This window comes from Stenella coeruleoalba (genome assembly GCF_951394435.1).
Source record: "Stenella coeruleoalba genome assembly, chromosome: 5".
In the NCBI taxonomy this organism is placed as follows: Eukaryota; Metazoa; Chordata; class Mammalia; order Artiodactyla; family Delphinidae; genus Stenella; species Stenella coeruleoalba.
In genome coordinates, this window is record NC_137150.1 from 142,687,401 (window position 1) to 142,704,216 (window position 16,816).

Sequence of the window (16,816 nt, forward strand, 5' to 3'; positions counted from 1 at the left end):
TGGTTCCTGTGAGTGAGCACACGTAAGGCGTCCGCACCGATGCTGGCACGTGGCTTATAGACAGAGGATTTCAAGACGGATGAGCACAGAGGACGGCCCTCGGGAGACTTCCTGCGGGTGAGCTGAGGTTTTCCTCCCTTGCCTTCACCCGTGACCGTTTCTCAGGCAGCGAGGTGGGTGTGTGTGTTGGGGGTGCCGGAGAGAGAAGCCCACCCGGAAGGCTTTCTGGGCCAACCTGGGAACCAAGCCGGAGTTGCTGCTGTGCTGAAGGCCCAAGGCTCTGGGTGCAGACACAGAAGCAAGACCCCATTACCTCAAACTCGGGGCTCAGAACAACAGAAATACACCGTCTCAAGTTTTGGAGGCGGGATGCCTGAACCAGCGCTTCTCCGGGGGGCTGGAGGTGAGGGTCCTTCCCGACTCTTCCGCCCCGGGTGCCCCAGGCGCCCGCCGTCTTGCAGCTGCGTCTCTGCCCCCACGGCAATGGCCTTCTCTATATGGGGTCAGGTCTCCTCTGCCACCCCTGGCGAGGGCCTTGGGGCTCACACGTGATCCAGCACAGTCTCCCCATTTCCATCTCATCACAGCAGCCAAGCCCTCTTTTGCCCATAAGGTGACATTCACAGGTTCTGGGATTTGGGACAGGAACATCTTTCTGGGGTCATTATTCAGATGACCACGGGGGTCACAAGGGGCCTCTGTGGGTGGGATTAGATACTTAGAGGCAGAATCTCAAGGTGTTATAAGGCTGCTTTGAGGGGCTCTGGGCCCCGCCTGGGAGCAGGCTGGCACAGAGCTGACGCCGGCAGACCGGGCCCCCCGGCGCCGGCTGCCTCGGGTGGAAGCAGCTGTTCCCAGCCCTGTCCCGTCAACCGCCGACACGAGTGCCCGTCTCTGTGGTCGGTTTGGGCCCAGGGCTTGGCCTCCCTGGAGGGTCTCATCTGTGCTCAGATGCTCCTGTCCCCACTGGCCCTCCGTGTTTTCTGGGGCCGCCATGACCTTGGTTTCATTACAGACCTTTAGCCCTTGGACAGGAGACCCGTGACATCACAGCCCAGTATTGTCCCCCTGCTAGCCTGGAGAGAAGGTCTTCGTGAAGATGAAGATGTTTCTATCGGCCAGGGCTCTGTGTGTGTGTGTGGGGGGGGGGGGGGTGTGAGAGAGAGAGGGAGAGAGGGAGAGAGAGAGACAGGAAGAGAGACAGTTTGTTCAAGGAATTGGCTCGTGTAACTATGGAGGCCTGATAAACCCAAAACCTTCGGGGTGCGCTGGCCGGCTGGAGGCCCGGGAAGGGTCGTGCTCAGAGAGAATTCCTTCTCGCTCAGGGCAGATTAGGCCTTTGAAGGCTCGGGACTGTCTCAGTCCGACGCGGCCACTATAATGAAATTCCACACACTAGGCAGCTTGTAAACAACAGAAACGTCCTGCTCGAAGTTCTGGAGGCTGGAAGTGGCAGGTCAGGTACTGGCAGGGTCGGGTGAGGGCCCCTTGCACGGTCACACGCTTCTCGTGTGTCCACACGTGGGCAGGGGTGAGGGAGCTCGCTGGGGCCTCTTTTGTAAGGGCACTAATCCCAGTTTGGAGTCACCTCTCAAAGGCCCAACCTCCTAATACGATCACCTTGGAGCTTAGCTTAGGTTAGGATCAACCGATGAGTTCAGACCACAGCACCCACCCGCACTGTGGAGGGTAACCTGCTTTACTCAAAGCCCACTGATTTAAGTATCAATGTAATCCAAAACGCCCTTCACAGAAACCTCCAGGATAATGTTTGAACAAAGGTCTGGGCACCGTGGCCCAGCCAAGTCAACACATAAAATTAACCATCACAGCTTCTATTCTATTTCAAGATACTTTTAAAACACCCTTCAGGGCTTCCCTGGTGGCGCAGTGGTTGGGAGTCCGCCTGCCGATGCAGGGGACAAGGGTTCGTGCCCCGGTCCGGGAAGATCCCACATGCTGCGGAGCGGCTGGGCCCGTGAGCCATGGCCGCTGGGCCTGCGCGTCCGGAGCCTGTGCTCCAGAACGGGAGAAGCCACAGCAGTGAGAGGCCCGCGTACCGCAAAAAAAAAAAAAAAAAAAAAAACACCCTTCAGAAAGTCCAATTGTAGCCCCACCTTTCTTCCACAAACCACTGTCGGCACTAGCAGTGGTCCCAAGCTTCCCCAGGTCACAGTGTAACGCCCAGGACAAGCAGAATCTATGTGCCTGTCTGAGTCTGGGTCCCTTTGGGGAGTTTTCTGGTTAACCTGGAAAGGCCCCTTTGGGATTCATCACATGTGATTTGAAGCCGGCTCTGTCAATGCTCCAATGGTCCTGTCCTCACCAGAGCCCGGGGCAAACTGGGATCCCGCCTTCTGCAAGCAAGGCCGTCTGGGTTAAGGAGGACCAAAGGTTGCTTCACGAGTGGACCTGGCCTTGGCCTCCATGCCCTCTGTTCAGCCTGTCCTACTTGGCTGACCGAGTGGGTATCTACACTTTGCAAAGTTTGGGATGTTTCCTGTGGCTCTAATCAGGGTGGGTGATTTTAACCATCAAGGTGCATGGCAGCCGTGACGGCATCGGCTACGGGTACAAATAGCATAGGTGCAGCGCGCGGCTATAACCCTGTGTCCTGCTCGTCTTTCTACATACTTTCCTGTGTCCTACAGGATAAAATAAAGGCGGTGCTGATACACAAAAACACCAAAGAATGACCCACAACGATCATAATAAATATATTTTAACTTCCCAACTGGCACAAAGCAACATTTCCAGCAGCCCAACGTGCACGGTCATGTCAGGGTCTCGTCCACCGTTAGACCCGAGGCTTCGCCCCCTCCCACCAAAGGTCATGGTGGGAGCGGGACCCGGTCTCTCCAGACCCAAAGGGATGATGGGCCTGTGGCAATCTCGGGAAATCCAAAGTTAAGCAAATAAAATAATAATTTGAAAAGGAAAAAAGAAACAATGTAAGGAAAGTTGTCTTTGTTCTAGGAAAAGTCTCTCTCTTTTTTTTTTTTTTCACGGTATAATGACTCATTTATAAAGAGGAAGTGAGTTCTGTTGAAAAATACTTGAAATATTCTCTCAGGGGGAGAAAACAGTTCTTCACCAGCGTGGCTGGGCCCTGGGTGGGGGGCTTTGCTCTCTGCCTGTCCCGAGCCAGCAGGGATAATTCCTCCTGGGGATCCAGAGCTGAATGCCTGCTGTGAAGGAGGGCGGGGGCTTGGTACCCACCCAAGGGCTCCTGGGAGAAAGCTGGGGGGTGCCCGTCTCGCTAGGTTACCCGAGGTCTCTGAGAGAAAGACCCCACCTGCCTTCTGTGAGGTTTTCACCACGTGGTGGGATGACAAGCATGTCGTGGGCAGTAGGGGACGATGGCTCCCACACCCCTCCTGGTGAGGGGCCTGTCACCCGAGATGGGTGCACAGAGGGTCCCCAAGGGCAGCCCACTGGCCCAGCTCAGCAGGTCTCACTTTCAGGGTGGAGAGGCCACCGCGGAGCAGACCCACAAAGAAGGGAGGGCGGGACTCGTGGGCAAGGCTGGCCAAGCGGTGTTCCCTGGCCCTTCCAAGGGTTCTGCTGCACCCGAGCTGAGCACGGCCGCCTGTGCGCCCCGGGCTGCCTGTGCCGGAGGGCCATGCAGCAGGGACCCCACTCGTCACGTGATGCAACCCTGGGGACTCAAGTCTCGCGGACGTGGCGCCTGGCACCTCGCTGGACTCGGGGGACATTTCTCGGCTCAGTTTTTGTCGGGGGTGAAGGCCACGGACAAGGTGCCAGAAACACACCGTGCCCCTCTTGGTGCTCTCCCTGCCCACCTCCTTGGGGCAGCTCCACTGTCCAAGGGAGGCCGGTGCTGTCTGAAGGCAGCTGCCGATCATCCCAGCAAAACGGTCCCTACTTCCAGGGAGGGGGTCTCCCTCACGACTGAGACAGTGAGAACCTGAAGGGAAGCACCTCCTGCGTTCCTGGGGCCCAGGCCCCGTCACCACCTCCAGGGGAGAGAAGTGGGGAGACGCCGTGGAGGAGGTGGGGTGACCCTCAGGTCTTCCGAAGAGATAATGTTTCGGAACCTGCTCCACCTGGCTCCCCACGTCCCCGCCACAGTCCTGGCTGGGGGCCTGGTGGGCGCCACAGCGTGAGCGGGGCGAAACCTGGCACTGGGAGGTGGTGAAAAGAAGTTTCCAGGCACTGCCGGGGGAGCACCCATGACTTACTGTCCTGGAAGGTGCAGGCAACGTTGGTCCAACACAAGGACGAAGGCCAGATGCACGGGGCTTGGGGGAGGAGACGGCCTTCTCCTCAGGGCTCGGGGGGCCGTGTGTGGCGGGGACAGTGGAGGAGGGCAGGGTCCTGGCAGCAGAAAGGCTGCCTGGAGTGGCGGGGTGGCCGGACCAGGGCTGTGGGTTTGCAGGGCTGGCGAGGGGACGTGCGTGAGAATCGCCAGTCCTGAGAATGTTCCAGGAGCACCGAAGGCCGTGTGTGCGTGTGTGTGCCCGTCTGTGTGTGCATGAATGCGTGTGTGTGCACTTGTGTGTGTGCACGTGTGTGTGTGCGTGTAGGTGTGTGTGTGAAAGCCCAAGGCAGGACTGTTTGAGGGGCTGAAAGAAGCTCAGTGTGGCCCAAACGCACACAGTGGGGCGCCCGTGAGGATGTGAGCTTGTGTGAGTGTGTGCTCTGTGTGTGACGAGTGCGAGCCTGTGAGACAGCAGGTGTGTGCTTGTGAGCGTGGGGCTGTGCAGGGTGAGGCACGTGCCTGGAGCCTGGGGAGTGGGGACCAGGACCAGGACACATGTGCCGCGTGGCTCCCATCCGGGGGTTCGTCCGGAGGTGAGACGCTCAGAGGCACCAGTGCAGAAGCGGGGAGAAGGTCCCCGAAGTGGAAAGGGGGCACCGCTGACCTTGAGCTTGTCCAGAACTTGTGGGGCGGCCCCTGACCTGGGCACAGAGGCTGCCCCGGGCACGGCTCTGTGTAGAAAACCTTCTGCTCTCTTGCACTCTCAGACTTGTTTCCCTGGTGAACCCGAAGCAGCCTGTGTCCCTCCGAGTTTCCAGGGACACAAATGCACAGGAAATACCTCTTCACGGCGGGGACGTTGCTCCACACGTGCACGGCGTTCCGGATGGTACAGCCACGGACGTCCTGGATGGTCACCGGCTCAGTCTGAGGGATAAAAACGCCAACTATGAACTGGGAGACCCACAGTGGGCACGACACCTGAGCCCAGAACAGTGTCCCGGGCCTCCCAGACCGATTATGTCTCCCAGTCGACATTGCTTACACGTCACATCTTTTTCCTTATAAATCACCTTATAAGGAAAAAAGCCGAGATATTATTTTAGACCTTTTAACTGGTAGGTTATTTTCACTCCCACAGGTCACCTGGCCCAGGGACTCCCCGCCTGCTGCATGGCAGAGGTGGATTCCCGTGAAGGTCAAAGAAGTCCTTGCTCTTTGAGCCACGAGATATGTCATGTCAGGCAGATAAGAGGCTCTGCGGGCAGACAGCAGTGTTTCCTCAAGGGCCGATGCTTCACGATGCCCACAGGAGCCAAGGGCGTGGCCGGATCCTGGGGCCGCAGTCTCCGTAGAAAGCACCGGAAGGTCAGGGAAGGAGGGGCTGGGGGGGAGTCGTGGCAGGAGGGAGGTCATCCGGTCCCCGACACCCAACCAGGTGGCCTGAACTTTACCTCTCCGGACTTGGAGTGGTGGGGTGTGCAGAAAGGCCCACGTGGACCGTTCCCAAGTCTGACCATCCCTGGACACATCAGTCTCCTCCCGTGTCCAGACACCTGGCCGGGAGGAGAGCTCACACGTGGATGTACCATCGGGCGCAGGGCAGAAAGAGACGGTCCTGCATTGGACACGTCTAGCTACTGCCTGCCATCGGCAGGCATGTGGTTCCACAGCAAGATGGGGGCAGTGACAGGACACGTGGGAAGGTCTCTTTTTTGCCTACTTCTGATCTGGGACCAATTCCGATCTACCCAATGTGCTCACAAAACAACCAAGAGTCAGCAAGAGATTGGAAACAGCCCAACTCTCTGTTCCCGGGAACGGGTTAAAGGCATTTTTCACATCCATACAAAATAAAACTGCAGAAAACAAAACACGTACGTCAAAACAAAGAGTGAGAAAGGTACTTTTCCAACAGAACGATTTCCAAGGTCACGGTTAAGTGAAAAAAGCCCGACGCAGGGCAGCGGGGCGGGCAGACGTGTAGGTTTGTGAAGACGTCCTGGAGGTGGCCAAGGACCCGGAGACAAGTGCAGTGGGGACAGCAGGGGTGGGGAAGCCAGGAGACTTTCACTGCAGGGACCCCGGGCCTGGCCTGGGGCTGCCCTGTGTGTGGGTCTGCTGGGAGGGCCGGGCCAGGTCAGCCCTGGACAAACCGGTCACTGAGTCCAAAAGTGACGGCTCTAATGGTCAGGACTTGGGCCTGAGGACAGAAACAGCAAGGCTGTCGGTGCCCCAGGATGGGTGTGAGTGTGTGTGTGACACTGACCGGTGCACTGAGCATTGCGGTGTGCGAGTGCGATGCGTGTGCACGTGTGAGTGTGCGTGCGCCCAGGTGGGGTGGCGGGGAGGAGAAGGACGTGACCCGAGGTGGCGGGATCCTAAATCCAGGGCGGTGCAAAGGCGCTGTTGGGACCTCGGTGGTGAGACGGCCCTCGTGGGCCCTGTGAACTCTGAAAACCCAGGCCTCGGGACCGGGACCTAAGCGGTGCCCCCCAGGAGCCCCAGGTGTCCCTCGGGGAGGCCGCGGCCCGCACCCACCTCCAGAAAGCGAGTGGCCACGACGCGGTCGTCCTGGGTCAGCACCAGGTTGTCCACGAACATCCAGAAGAAGGGCTGGGGGCTGCCTGGCCGCGGCCTCGCGTACCGCAGGATTCGGTGGAACTAGAACAGGTACCCCGCTGGGGTGGGGAGCAATCGGGTGGGTCTGGGCTCTGCCTGGAGGGACCCGGGACGCAAGGGCGGGGCTCTGGTGGGGCGGGGCCGCCTGCTCCGGCAGCTGCAGCCTCCAGGGCACAGGTGCGGGAGGCTGGGCGACACCCCACAGGGACACACAGCCCTGCGGACAGGGTGGGAAGGGCGCCAGGCCGCCCTGGGGTGACGGACCCACTCGCTGTCCTGGCTGCGGTGATGGCTCACAGGGCACTCACTTCAAAACCCACCACGCTGTACTCACTGAATACGGACAATTGACCTATGTCTCTGATACCCCAGTAAAGCTGACTGTTTAAGAATGCAGACGGTTTGCAATTCCTGCCCTCCCTGAGGAGGGCTGGGGTGCGTAGGAGGGCGTGGCGGACAAGAGGCTCTGGAGTCTGAGCAGATGGCCAGGCCTCTTACCTGGGGGCTGGCTGCAGGCGTGGCCCTGCGGGGGCGTAGAGCCGTAGGCGAGGTCGAAGGGGCCCCATGCTTCCACCTGCAGGAGAGCGCGGCTCAGGAGGGCAGAGAGCTCCCCCGGGGCCGGGCACCTTTCCTCTCTGACCGTGTGGTTCAGGCTGACCCTCATGGAAGGGGTCGGGGGGCGGTGAAACCCACCGGGTCAGACCCGCCCCTTGGTTCCGGGGGTGCAAGGAGCCCTGCTTTCTCTATCGTCTCAGGGAGGCCGGCCCTCAGCAGAGCCCTGGGAACCCGAGTGCGGTGATTCCTCTGTGCCGGGCACAGACCCTCCAGGGAGAGTGACACGGGGCCCCCAAGGATTCATGCGGATTCTGTGTGTTGCTGGGAAATACAGGTGGAAGCCCTGATGGGTCACTGGGCAGCAGGTAGCCTTCCCTGGCGAGCGCGAGCGCCCCTGCTGCACCTCCCCCGCCCCCCAGCCCCGTCCAGGCCCCTACAATCCCCCCTGAGCTGAGACGCGGAGGATTCCCTTCCCCCATCAGGGGCCCAGGTGACGGAGGGACCCAGTTAGAGACTCTAGCCCGTGTCACTCTTCTTGAAAAACAATTGAAAGACCCAAATACTGGATCCCTGGCTTTCTGACAGCAGCCCGTCCAGAGCAGACGTGGCTTCCCTGGACCCTCCCCAAGTCACTTAACAGAAGCCGACACCCGACGTTAGCCTCCGGCCTCACGCGCCCCCGGCCTCACGCGCCCCCGGCTTCACGTGCCCCCGGCCTCTCGTGCCCCCGACCTCTCGTGCCCCCGGCCTCACGCGCCCCCGGCCTCACGTGCCCCCGGCCTCACGTGCCCCCGGCCTCTCGTGCCCCCGGCCTCACGTGCCCCCGGCCTCACGCGCCTTGTCACAGTCAGCTCTGACCCTGACCCAGGCGCGCTCCTGGTGGCTTCAGCTCCAGTGAAGCCTGCTGACCAGCGCAAGTACAGCAGGGGGTCTGGACAGGGAAGGGGCAAGGGGGCTAGAGGAGGTGAGCGTGGGCTGGGGGCCCGGGACCCGCATCCCAACACTCTACACGAAGGTGGCTGCTGAAATGACCCCAGGAAAGGTTGGGAAGGAAGCAAGGTCTTAGAGGGAACACCCCGCTGTCCCCGAGGACCCGCCAGTGTGCACGTGAAATCCCCCGAAACCCGCGGCCAGGTGTGGCTGTGCAGACGTGGAAGCCGGACGCCCCCACCTCTAGGGTGGGCTGCACGGTGGGAAAGCCCATGTTACAGGCCTCGTGAAAAAGGAGTGAAGCCAGGGCTGGTCGTCGGGGAACCGGGTGATGACGGCACACGTGAGCCACTGTCACCCCTGAGACGCGAAAGCTCATTGCGGGAGGGGGTGTCTAGACCCTTGGCCGCGCCAGCGAGAGCCCCCCCACGTCGGATCTGTTCCCGCAGCTCTGCTGCGTGGGGAGGGCTCGTGTCACTCTCCAGTCCCGCCTTAACCGTCCTGCCCTGGCAGGGAGGACCCCGCCCTGGGGGGCCTGGGACGAGTGTGTGGGTGGGCACAGGCTCCAGAAATGCTTCCTGGTGGGACGTCCGAAGGGGCCGGAGGGGCAAGAAGAGAGCTGTCCTGGGCTTCGGGGCAGGGCAGACCCCAGGGGGATGGAGGAGGGGGGCGTCTCCTGTCTCAGCCAGGGAGGAGGGCTGGCCCTTGGGACACGGCCCCCCGGCCAGACGGGGAGCAGAGCTGAGAGGCCCTGCCGGCACCCGGGGGGTGAACTGGGTCCCCCCACATTGGCTGCTTCCTTGTTGCCACCTTCTGTGGCCAGTGTTCCGGCCCCTCTGACCCCGTGCCCGTGGTTGTCGGGCTCTGGGGATGACGGGCTTTAATTCTCCTGTGAGAGGCTGTGTGGGCGAGCGGGTGATGGACCAGATCTTCCTTCCCTGAGGCCACAGAGGTGGCGTCCCACCCCTTTCCCATCCGCGGCGGCTCGCGGCCCAGCTGCCGAGTCATTTTTAGGCCCTTCCTCCAAGGCCGCTGTCCAGGACAGCAGGAAATAGCCTTCGAGGGAGCCAGACGTTTCATGACAGCGCTCGGAGAGTGTTTTCAAACAATCCGCGGTGGTTGTGTGCAAGACTCAGCACTTTATTTTAGGAGGGGGAGACCCCCTCCCTAGGCGGCACCGTCACAGGTGGTGGGATAGGCCCCTTGGGTTCCACTTTGGCCAACGGTTCTCCTCTGGGCGGTGGGCAGCGGGGGGCTACGGACATGCCTTTCTCAGCTCTCCCGCCGTGGGGGGCCGACACCCCCCCAGGTGGGCCCTGCTGGGGACAGAGTATCCGGGCTGCACCTCCCCCACCCCGTCCAGTGCCCCTCCCCCGACGCACCCCCTCCCCCCGTCTGCTCTCACCCCTTGGTGCCTGGAGGAGCACAGCAGTACTTACGTCCCTCCTCACTACGTTGGTGACATCATCCAAATGCTTCAGTTTCCCCGGCTCGGAACCATGTTCCAAAAAGCCCAAACTCATCAGCTCTGGGGGGGGAGCAAAGGGGACACACAGGGCTGACGCTGGTTTTTGACCCCATGTGGAACTAAAGGGCTGCCGTTAGCAAGCAGACTTTATCTTTTCCACCGCATGACAGGGGGGAGCCAGCAAACTGCACTGAGAACTGATTACAGAAAGTCAAGCAATTTGTTGCACAGCCAGGCCCTCCTGGCTGCAGCGCCACTCTCTGGGTTAGGAATCCACTGGGTGGTGGCCGTCCACGCTGATGTCACCTGCTCAGGCCATGTGACACGGCTGGGTTGCAGGGGGAGTCTGCAGCCTGGGCATGGGACAACTAGCCCAGAAAGAATCTTAACAAATTGAACTAAGGATGCATCGTCCGGGCAGGGACTTGAAGGCTGGGCGGCCACGGGCTTCCTTCAGGGGAAAGCCGTGCCCACTCTGTGCGTCTCAGCCCCCAGGTCCCTGACACGGGTGTGCATGAGGCCGCTGTGACCGCACTACACAAGACACGGGGCGTAGCGCCAGAAGTGGGGTGGACGCCCCCCCCATTCCATTTGGCCAGAGACAAGGAGTATTTTCACGGATTCTTCTTACAGCTGCCGGGCCCAGGAGAACCCATAGGATTTCCAAAGGCACCAGCAGGTGGGGTCTGCTCAGGGTACAGAGGGGCAGGACACCCAGGAAGGCTGGAATGCAGCACATGACCAGTCTGCGCAACCTGGGAGATTCGGGTAGAGAGGGAGGGTGCAGGGAGCCCTGCGAGGGGTGGGGCGGCCCTATACGGCGGCCAGGTGTGTGGAGGTGTCTGAGGTTTGGTGGCCGTGGGCAGGGCTGTCTAGGCAGAGAGCCTGGGCCCCATGGCCCCCACTACGGCGTTTCACACCCACCGTCTTGCTACGTGAACTTTCTTTCCAAGGCGTCCCTGCTGAAGGAAGGAGCCCCAGGTGCTCCTCAACCCTCCCCTCCTGAAAATGACCCTCAGGTCCCCAGCCTCAAACATGTAGCAAGTGCATCATAGGGGACATTTCGACCCCGCCCACCGCCCACTCCCCCGGTCCCCCGTGGGTCTCGCTCCAGGCAGACCCATCTTCCATTGTCAGTCCTCAGACATCACTGCACCCACCTTTCTTGATGTCCCCAAAAAGGGACAGCACCCGGATGGGCTCTCTCTTCCACACGGGCACAGTTTTGTACATCTCAAGGGAACTCTCCTATTTATTTTTTTTAAAAACAAGGATGTTCTGATGACTGCTTGGTCGTACAGCCCATGAGGGACAAGAAAAATTCTTTCTGGCTCTGCAGAGGCTTTTCCCCTGATGAATGAGGACACACCGGCCGAGGCGGCTGGCCCCACCCTGACTGCACTGACCCCCAGGCCTCCGTGAGACCCCACCCATCGCCCAGGACGAGGGCTTCTGTCCTCCACACCAAGCCCCCAGCCTGGGCCATCTCTAGCAAAGGAAAGGCAGGTGCGAGGGCATTTTCCTGACTGTGAAGGAAGATAATTCTATCCCGAGAGAAACCACTTCCCTTGTATTTCTTGGGAAGAGTCTCAGACCTGGGGGATTCTGAATACCCACGGCCATGGGATTCACCCAACCCCTCTCCGTCCCCTCTGTGGGCTCTGAACGTGGGCCTCAAGCCACACAGCACCCCTGAAGGCTACCAGTGTCAGGCATCTCCCAGGCCAGGCCTGAACCAGCCCCTGAGTCCTGCCATGAAGGAGCCAGGAAGGCCTAGGGTAACACCCGCCCACCCCGCAGGGCACCGGCAGCAGAGACCCGACGGATCTATTCATGACACAAGCACCCCAGCGCCACCTGACCCCCAGGAGGTTGCACTTGGGAGTGCCTGGCCTCCCGCGAGCTGTGGATGGGATTCCAGGCCTAGGCAGGGGCACTGCCTGGGGGCGGGGGAGAGGGGTCCCAGGAGACCCTGAGCCCCAGGGGGAAGGGGCTGCCCAGGGCTGGAGCAGGTGGGCACCCAACGCAGGCAGCGAGTGAAGCGGCGGGCGAGCGTAAGGGAGGGCAGGCTGCCCGGAGGAGGAGGCGTGGGGAGGTGAGAAGGGCGGGGCGGAGGGACACCTGCGGACACACGTCCTGGTCCCCCGCGGCAGCCGCAGGAGCAGTGCCTCCTTCCCGCTGTGCTCCGGCTCTAGCGGCAGTAATACCAGCTGTGGGCATCAACCCCTTCTCCCTTCAGTGAGAAACTCGTCCTGCAGTCTGCCAGCACGGGGCCTTTCTGCACCGAGAGGGAGCGTTTCTGCCGCTCACCGGACCGCGAGAAGGCTCTACGAGGAGTGCAGCCACCTTGCTCCGAAAAGCACCATAAAGGCACCTGCTCCCATCTGGTTTCAGGGAGCGCTGGGTGGTGGGGCTACCATGTGCCCCCGTGGTGGCCCAGCAATGCCGTGTGTGGCGACTCTCCAGAACCAGTCTGGCCATGCGCCACAGGGGAGAGAGCCCGAGACCCCAGGCCGCCACGGTGAGCACCCAGCCCTCCCCATCACGTGGCCACCCTCCCTCTGTGCGTCTCTGTCCCCTTCCTTCCTGTTAGATGACACCAATCATTGCATTTCATGTCACCCTCATCCAGGATGACCTTACCTTAAGATTCTTAACTAAATTACGTCTGCAGAGACCCCATTTCCAAAATAGGCCATGTTCACAGGTAACAGGGGTTAGGACGTGGATGTGTCTTTGGGGGACAGAGCTCAACCCACCATGATGAGCCCAAACTCCTGCCTAGCTCCCGGATCCCGACCTGGATCCTGGAGAGGACCCACGTCTGTGCCAGCTGTCCGGGCTGGACCAGGAGAGCCTGCCCGGGCGTTTGCTCCCACTTGCTAGACCTAGAGGCACACCTCTGCTGGGCCGCTCTCCTACGTCCACAAATGCCCATCCCCCGGCTTGGAAGAAACAAACCTGCCATGCGAAAGTGATTTGTAGGGGCTTCCCCCGTGGCGCAGTGGTTAGGAACCTGCCCGCCAATGCAGGGAGCACGGGTTCGAGCCCCGGTCTGGGAAGATCCCACGTGCTGCGGAGCAACTAAGCCCGTGCGCCACAACTACTGAGCCTGCGCTCTAGAGCCCGCGAGCCACAACTACTGAACCCCATGTGCCACAACTACTGAAGCCCGTGCGCCTAGAGCCTGTGCTCCGCAACAAGAGAAGCCACCGCAATGAGAAGCCCACGCACCGCAACGAAGACCCAACGCAGCCAAAAATGAATTAATTAATTTAAAAAAAAGAAAAAAGTTTAAAAAAATAAAGTGACTTGTAGAAGACAGAGCATCTAGCAGACAAAGAGGGGATGAGAAAAGCGCATTTGCTTAAAAGCCCTTAACATCGTTGTGTAAGAGGGAGCGGACGGGCGTTTTGCAGCCCATCACCAGAGGAAAGGAGCCAAGTCCGAGCACCCGCTCCCGCTCCCGCTGTGTCCTCACCGCCTCCCGGTCGCAGAAGGCCTTCAGCCACCCCCGCCACTTCTTCCTCCTCTGCAGCAGCCCGCTGCGGGGGAAGGGCAGGCACAGGAAGCAGACCCAGTTGCTCATGGCCTGCACTTTCCCCGAGGTCCCAGGGCCCACCAGGCTGTCGATGCACTCGAAACAGTAGCACCTGGAGTCAAACAGAGAACCACAGCGACAGGCCTGCCGCTGCCTTGGCCGCCAGGTGAAACCCCGGTGGTCCCGCAGGCAGAGGCGAGCCTGCTCCTTGCTCCGTAGTGAGGGGTGGAAGCCACACGCGGGCTCAGGGGAGAAGATGGAGCTGGCAGGGGCTGCAGCCCGGGGAAGGGGGACGGGTCCCTCTTGGGAACCCAGAGCGCCGGGAACCCAGCCATCTGCAGAGGACAGCAGGGGGTCTGTGGGTAGTGACAGATTTCACAGACTCCCCTAAGCCAGCTGGCTCCCTCCTCCAAACTCCAGATCCTGAGAAACCAGGCAAGATCTCTGCAGGAGCGCCCACTGCGGGGGCGGGGCGGGGCTGCAGACTTGGGGCGACGCAGCAGTAAATACCGGGACGCCCGGAACGACTGAGGGGAGGGGACCACGGGTAACGCTCGGGCTGTTAGGTAGCAGGGAATGACTACGCCTCGCCTGACACCAGCTGCGTGGGTTTCCTGTCGCTGCCCTACTTAACCACGGAGGGAGCAGCTATGTCTTGGCGATAAAAACAGAAAGAAAAATCACAAGCACAGATCTTCCGACACACCCTTCCCCTAGGTCACGGCTATTCACCAAATGAAACGTTTGAGCTGGAAATGGAAAGCTTTGGAGAAAGTCATACTTTTGGGAGGTGAACCCCTTTGGACTCTGGGATGCGGAGCTGAGAAGAATGGGAGTTTCCCAGGCTTGTGGGCAGTGGTCCTTCAGCCCTTGCCCGGACCCCCCGGGCCCCTGGCCTCACCGCGTGCAGTCGGGGCTCTCGCAGATGAGCAGCGTCTCTCCCGCACAGCAAATGGAGCAGTAGGACAGGTACTCGTCCTCGTCGTACAAGAAGAGGCACTCCAGGAACTTGTCCTTGGCGAGGGCAAAGCCAGGCTGCCTCCTCTGTTCCAAGGCCTCCACAAAGCCGCCCCATGGCTCCCTGCTTACCTTGCACGGAGTGCACATCCCTCCCTCAAACAGAGGGTGCTGCGTGTGCACCCGGAAACTTCCGCAGCAGATACACATGTCTGAGGCGAAAACCCACAGGGCAACGTGTCACAATGCCGTCAGGCACAGCAACAGACTCAGGAACGAGTTTAACAATAACAAAAAGAAGGCAAGACCTGTACACTGAAAACCACAAACTAGTCCTCAAAGAAATTAGTGATCAAACAGATGGGAGGGCATCCCATGTTCATAGATCAGAAGACTAAACAGTGTTAATATGGAGAGCTTCCCCAAATCTGGTTTTGAGAAACCAGATCCTTCTCAAAATCCCAGCTGGCCTTTTCCTTTCTTTCTTTCCTTTTTTTTAGAAATTGCTAAGATGATCCTAAAATTCATATGTAAATGCAGGGGATCCAGAATGGGCAAACCCAAAGAGAAAGAAAGTAGATTTGTGGTTGCCTAGGGTTGAAAGAGGGGAGGCAGAGGGATGAGGAATGAGGACGGACTGTTGATGGGTACCAGTTTCTTTTGCGGATGACGAAAATGCCCTAAAATTAGACTGTAGTGATGGGTACACATATCTGTGATTACGCTAAAAGACACTGAAGTGTACGCTTCAAATGAAGTGTCAGGGTCCTTGGGGCAGGTGGAGGGGATACGAGCTGGGCACCAGCGGCATACACTGCCCTCTTCCACGGACGGACAATGAGTGAGGCTGCAAGTCTTTCCTCAGCTGGCTGACGTCCCTTCACCTGGGCAGGTGTGCGATGCTCACCTTCTATGTCTCGCTGGTTAACCTTGACTTCATATGCAATAAGATCTGGAAAAGAAAATAAGTAGCCCCTTCCTCTGCCTGTCTCCTAATTTAGACACCTCAAGAGATGAGCCTCACAAGTCCTTGGTGAAGGACTGCTGACGTCACAGGAACCAGAGGATCAGCCCCCCCCCGCCCTGTCCCCTCTGCCTTTCATGGCGACATGTTAAACATCTGAGCTGGTGGGGTGGGGTGGGGTGGGGGAGGCTTTGAGTGGGGCCCTTCTGCTCCTGAGTGACGTGGGAGCATTCCAGAAGCCGGGAACCCTAGACTCTGCCCAGGCCTGGGGTCAGCACCCCAAGTGATGGAGGCAGTACCTGCATGAGCCCTCACCTCTGCGGAGCCTGGGTGAAGGTGGGGATGACTGCTCGCTGGAGCGCGGGATGATGTCCGTGCTGTGCTCTGCTTCCCGGTCCAGGACTGCAGCAGTGGCCGTGGGGACACCAAACCAGGAGACAGGACGCACACCAGACAGGGAGAAAGTGTCCCATCAGCCCCCGTCTTGGAGCCCCAGACCCCCAGCACGGGGACTGAGCAGACCACCCAGCCCGGCCCCTACCCACCTCCCACCATGACACTCACCCCTCTCGACCCCCAGGGTCAAGGGGCAGGAAGACCAGTGGGGAGCGCCAACCTCGAGAGGGGGCTCGGTGGGCGCAGCAGGTGGGCCGCTTCTCCCCACAAATGGGAGGGCAGGGGGCCTCGAAGGGCCCAGGGTCCACCACGGCCCCTCCCTCCTTCTGTGTCCTCCCTAGCTGTGCACCCCTCAGCCACCCCCATGCTCCTGCCGCCCCACTGTCCCCCAGACCCCAGCCTGTGGTCTCTCCCACCCGACCCTCAAAGGCAAGGGGTCTATGGAGAAGGCGAAAGGGCCTCACTGATTTCACAGGGCTGGGGACACGGCTCCCCTTCCAGCAGCGGGGCTGGGTCAGGGTCCGAGCCATCCAGGGTTTCCAGGCTCAGGGTTCCCGGGGAGGAGAGGGCCATGGAACCTGGGAAGGGGCCTTCCAGAAACCAGCAGGAACCGGGGGTGCTGGGCCCGCTGGGCGAAGGGGGTGCGAAGGTGACGTGAAGTGCGGGGGTGGGGGAGTGGGGAGGGGCGGGGGAGCCCTCAGTGCCACTGGGTGTTGGCTGGAAGGGTGGGGGGGCTCGCCCCTGTTGGGTGGGGTTAGGGAGTCTGGGGAGGGGGGGAGGGTGGGGGGGCTCAGTAATGGGGCGCTGAGTGTGGGGTGGGGGGGTGGGGGGCTTAGGGGCGGGGCTGTGGTCTTGAGGGAGGGGCAGGAGGGCAGGTGTGGGCAGAGGGAGGTCAGTGGGCTTAGGGAGATCAAGGGTGGGGGTGAAGGTGCTGGGTGAGGGTTGGGGGGAGTTTACTGCGGTGGGAGGGGCCAAGGGGCAGTGCGGGGGAGGGGCTCAGCTGGGGCCTGGAGGGGGCATAACTCCCCCACCTCTGCTGGGGTGTGGGCTGTGCATCCTGACTTTCCTGGAAAAAGCTCAGCGCGAGGCGGGAGGGTCACTTTGCAGTGAGAAACCTGACAAACACAGCTCTGCCAGGTGGTCAAGGTCGACGTCAAGAGT

At 60.5% G+C, this 16,816-nt stretch overlaps 1 protein-coding gene across 1 annotated transcript; it reads right to left on the reverse strand.

Moving 5' to 3' along the window:
- Positions 1-2,475: 2,475 nt before the first annotated feature.
- Positions 2,476-16,228, reverse strand: DNMT3L (DNA methyltransferase 3 like; the record flags this gene model as incomplete). Its single annotated transcript, XM_079921474.1, is given in 12 exon segments — positions 2,476-3,188; positions 5,064-5,149; positions 6,764-6,886; positions 6,890-6,903; positions 7,343-7,418; positions 9,769-9,857; positions 10,958-11,045; positions 13,279-13,450; positions 14,240-14,507; positions 15,203-15,247; positions 15,575-15,661; positions 16,120-16,228. Coding segments are annotated over 12 exon segments (1,323 nt in total). The 3' UTR covers positions 2,476-3,022.
- Between the last annotated feature and the right edge of the window lie 588 nt (positions 16,229-16,816).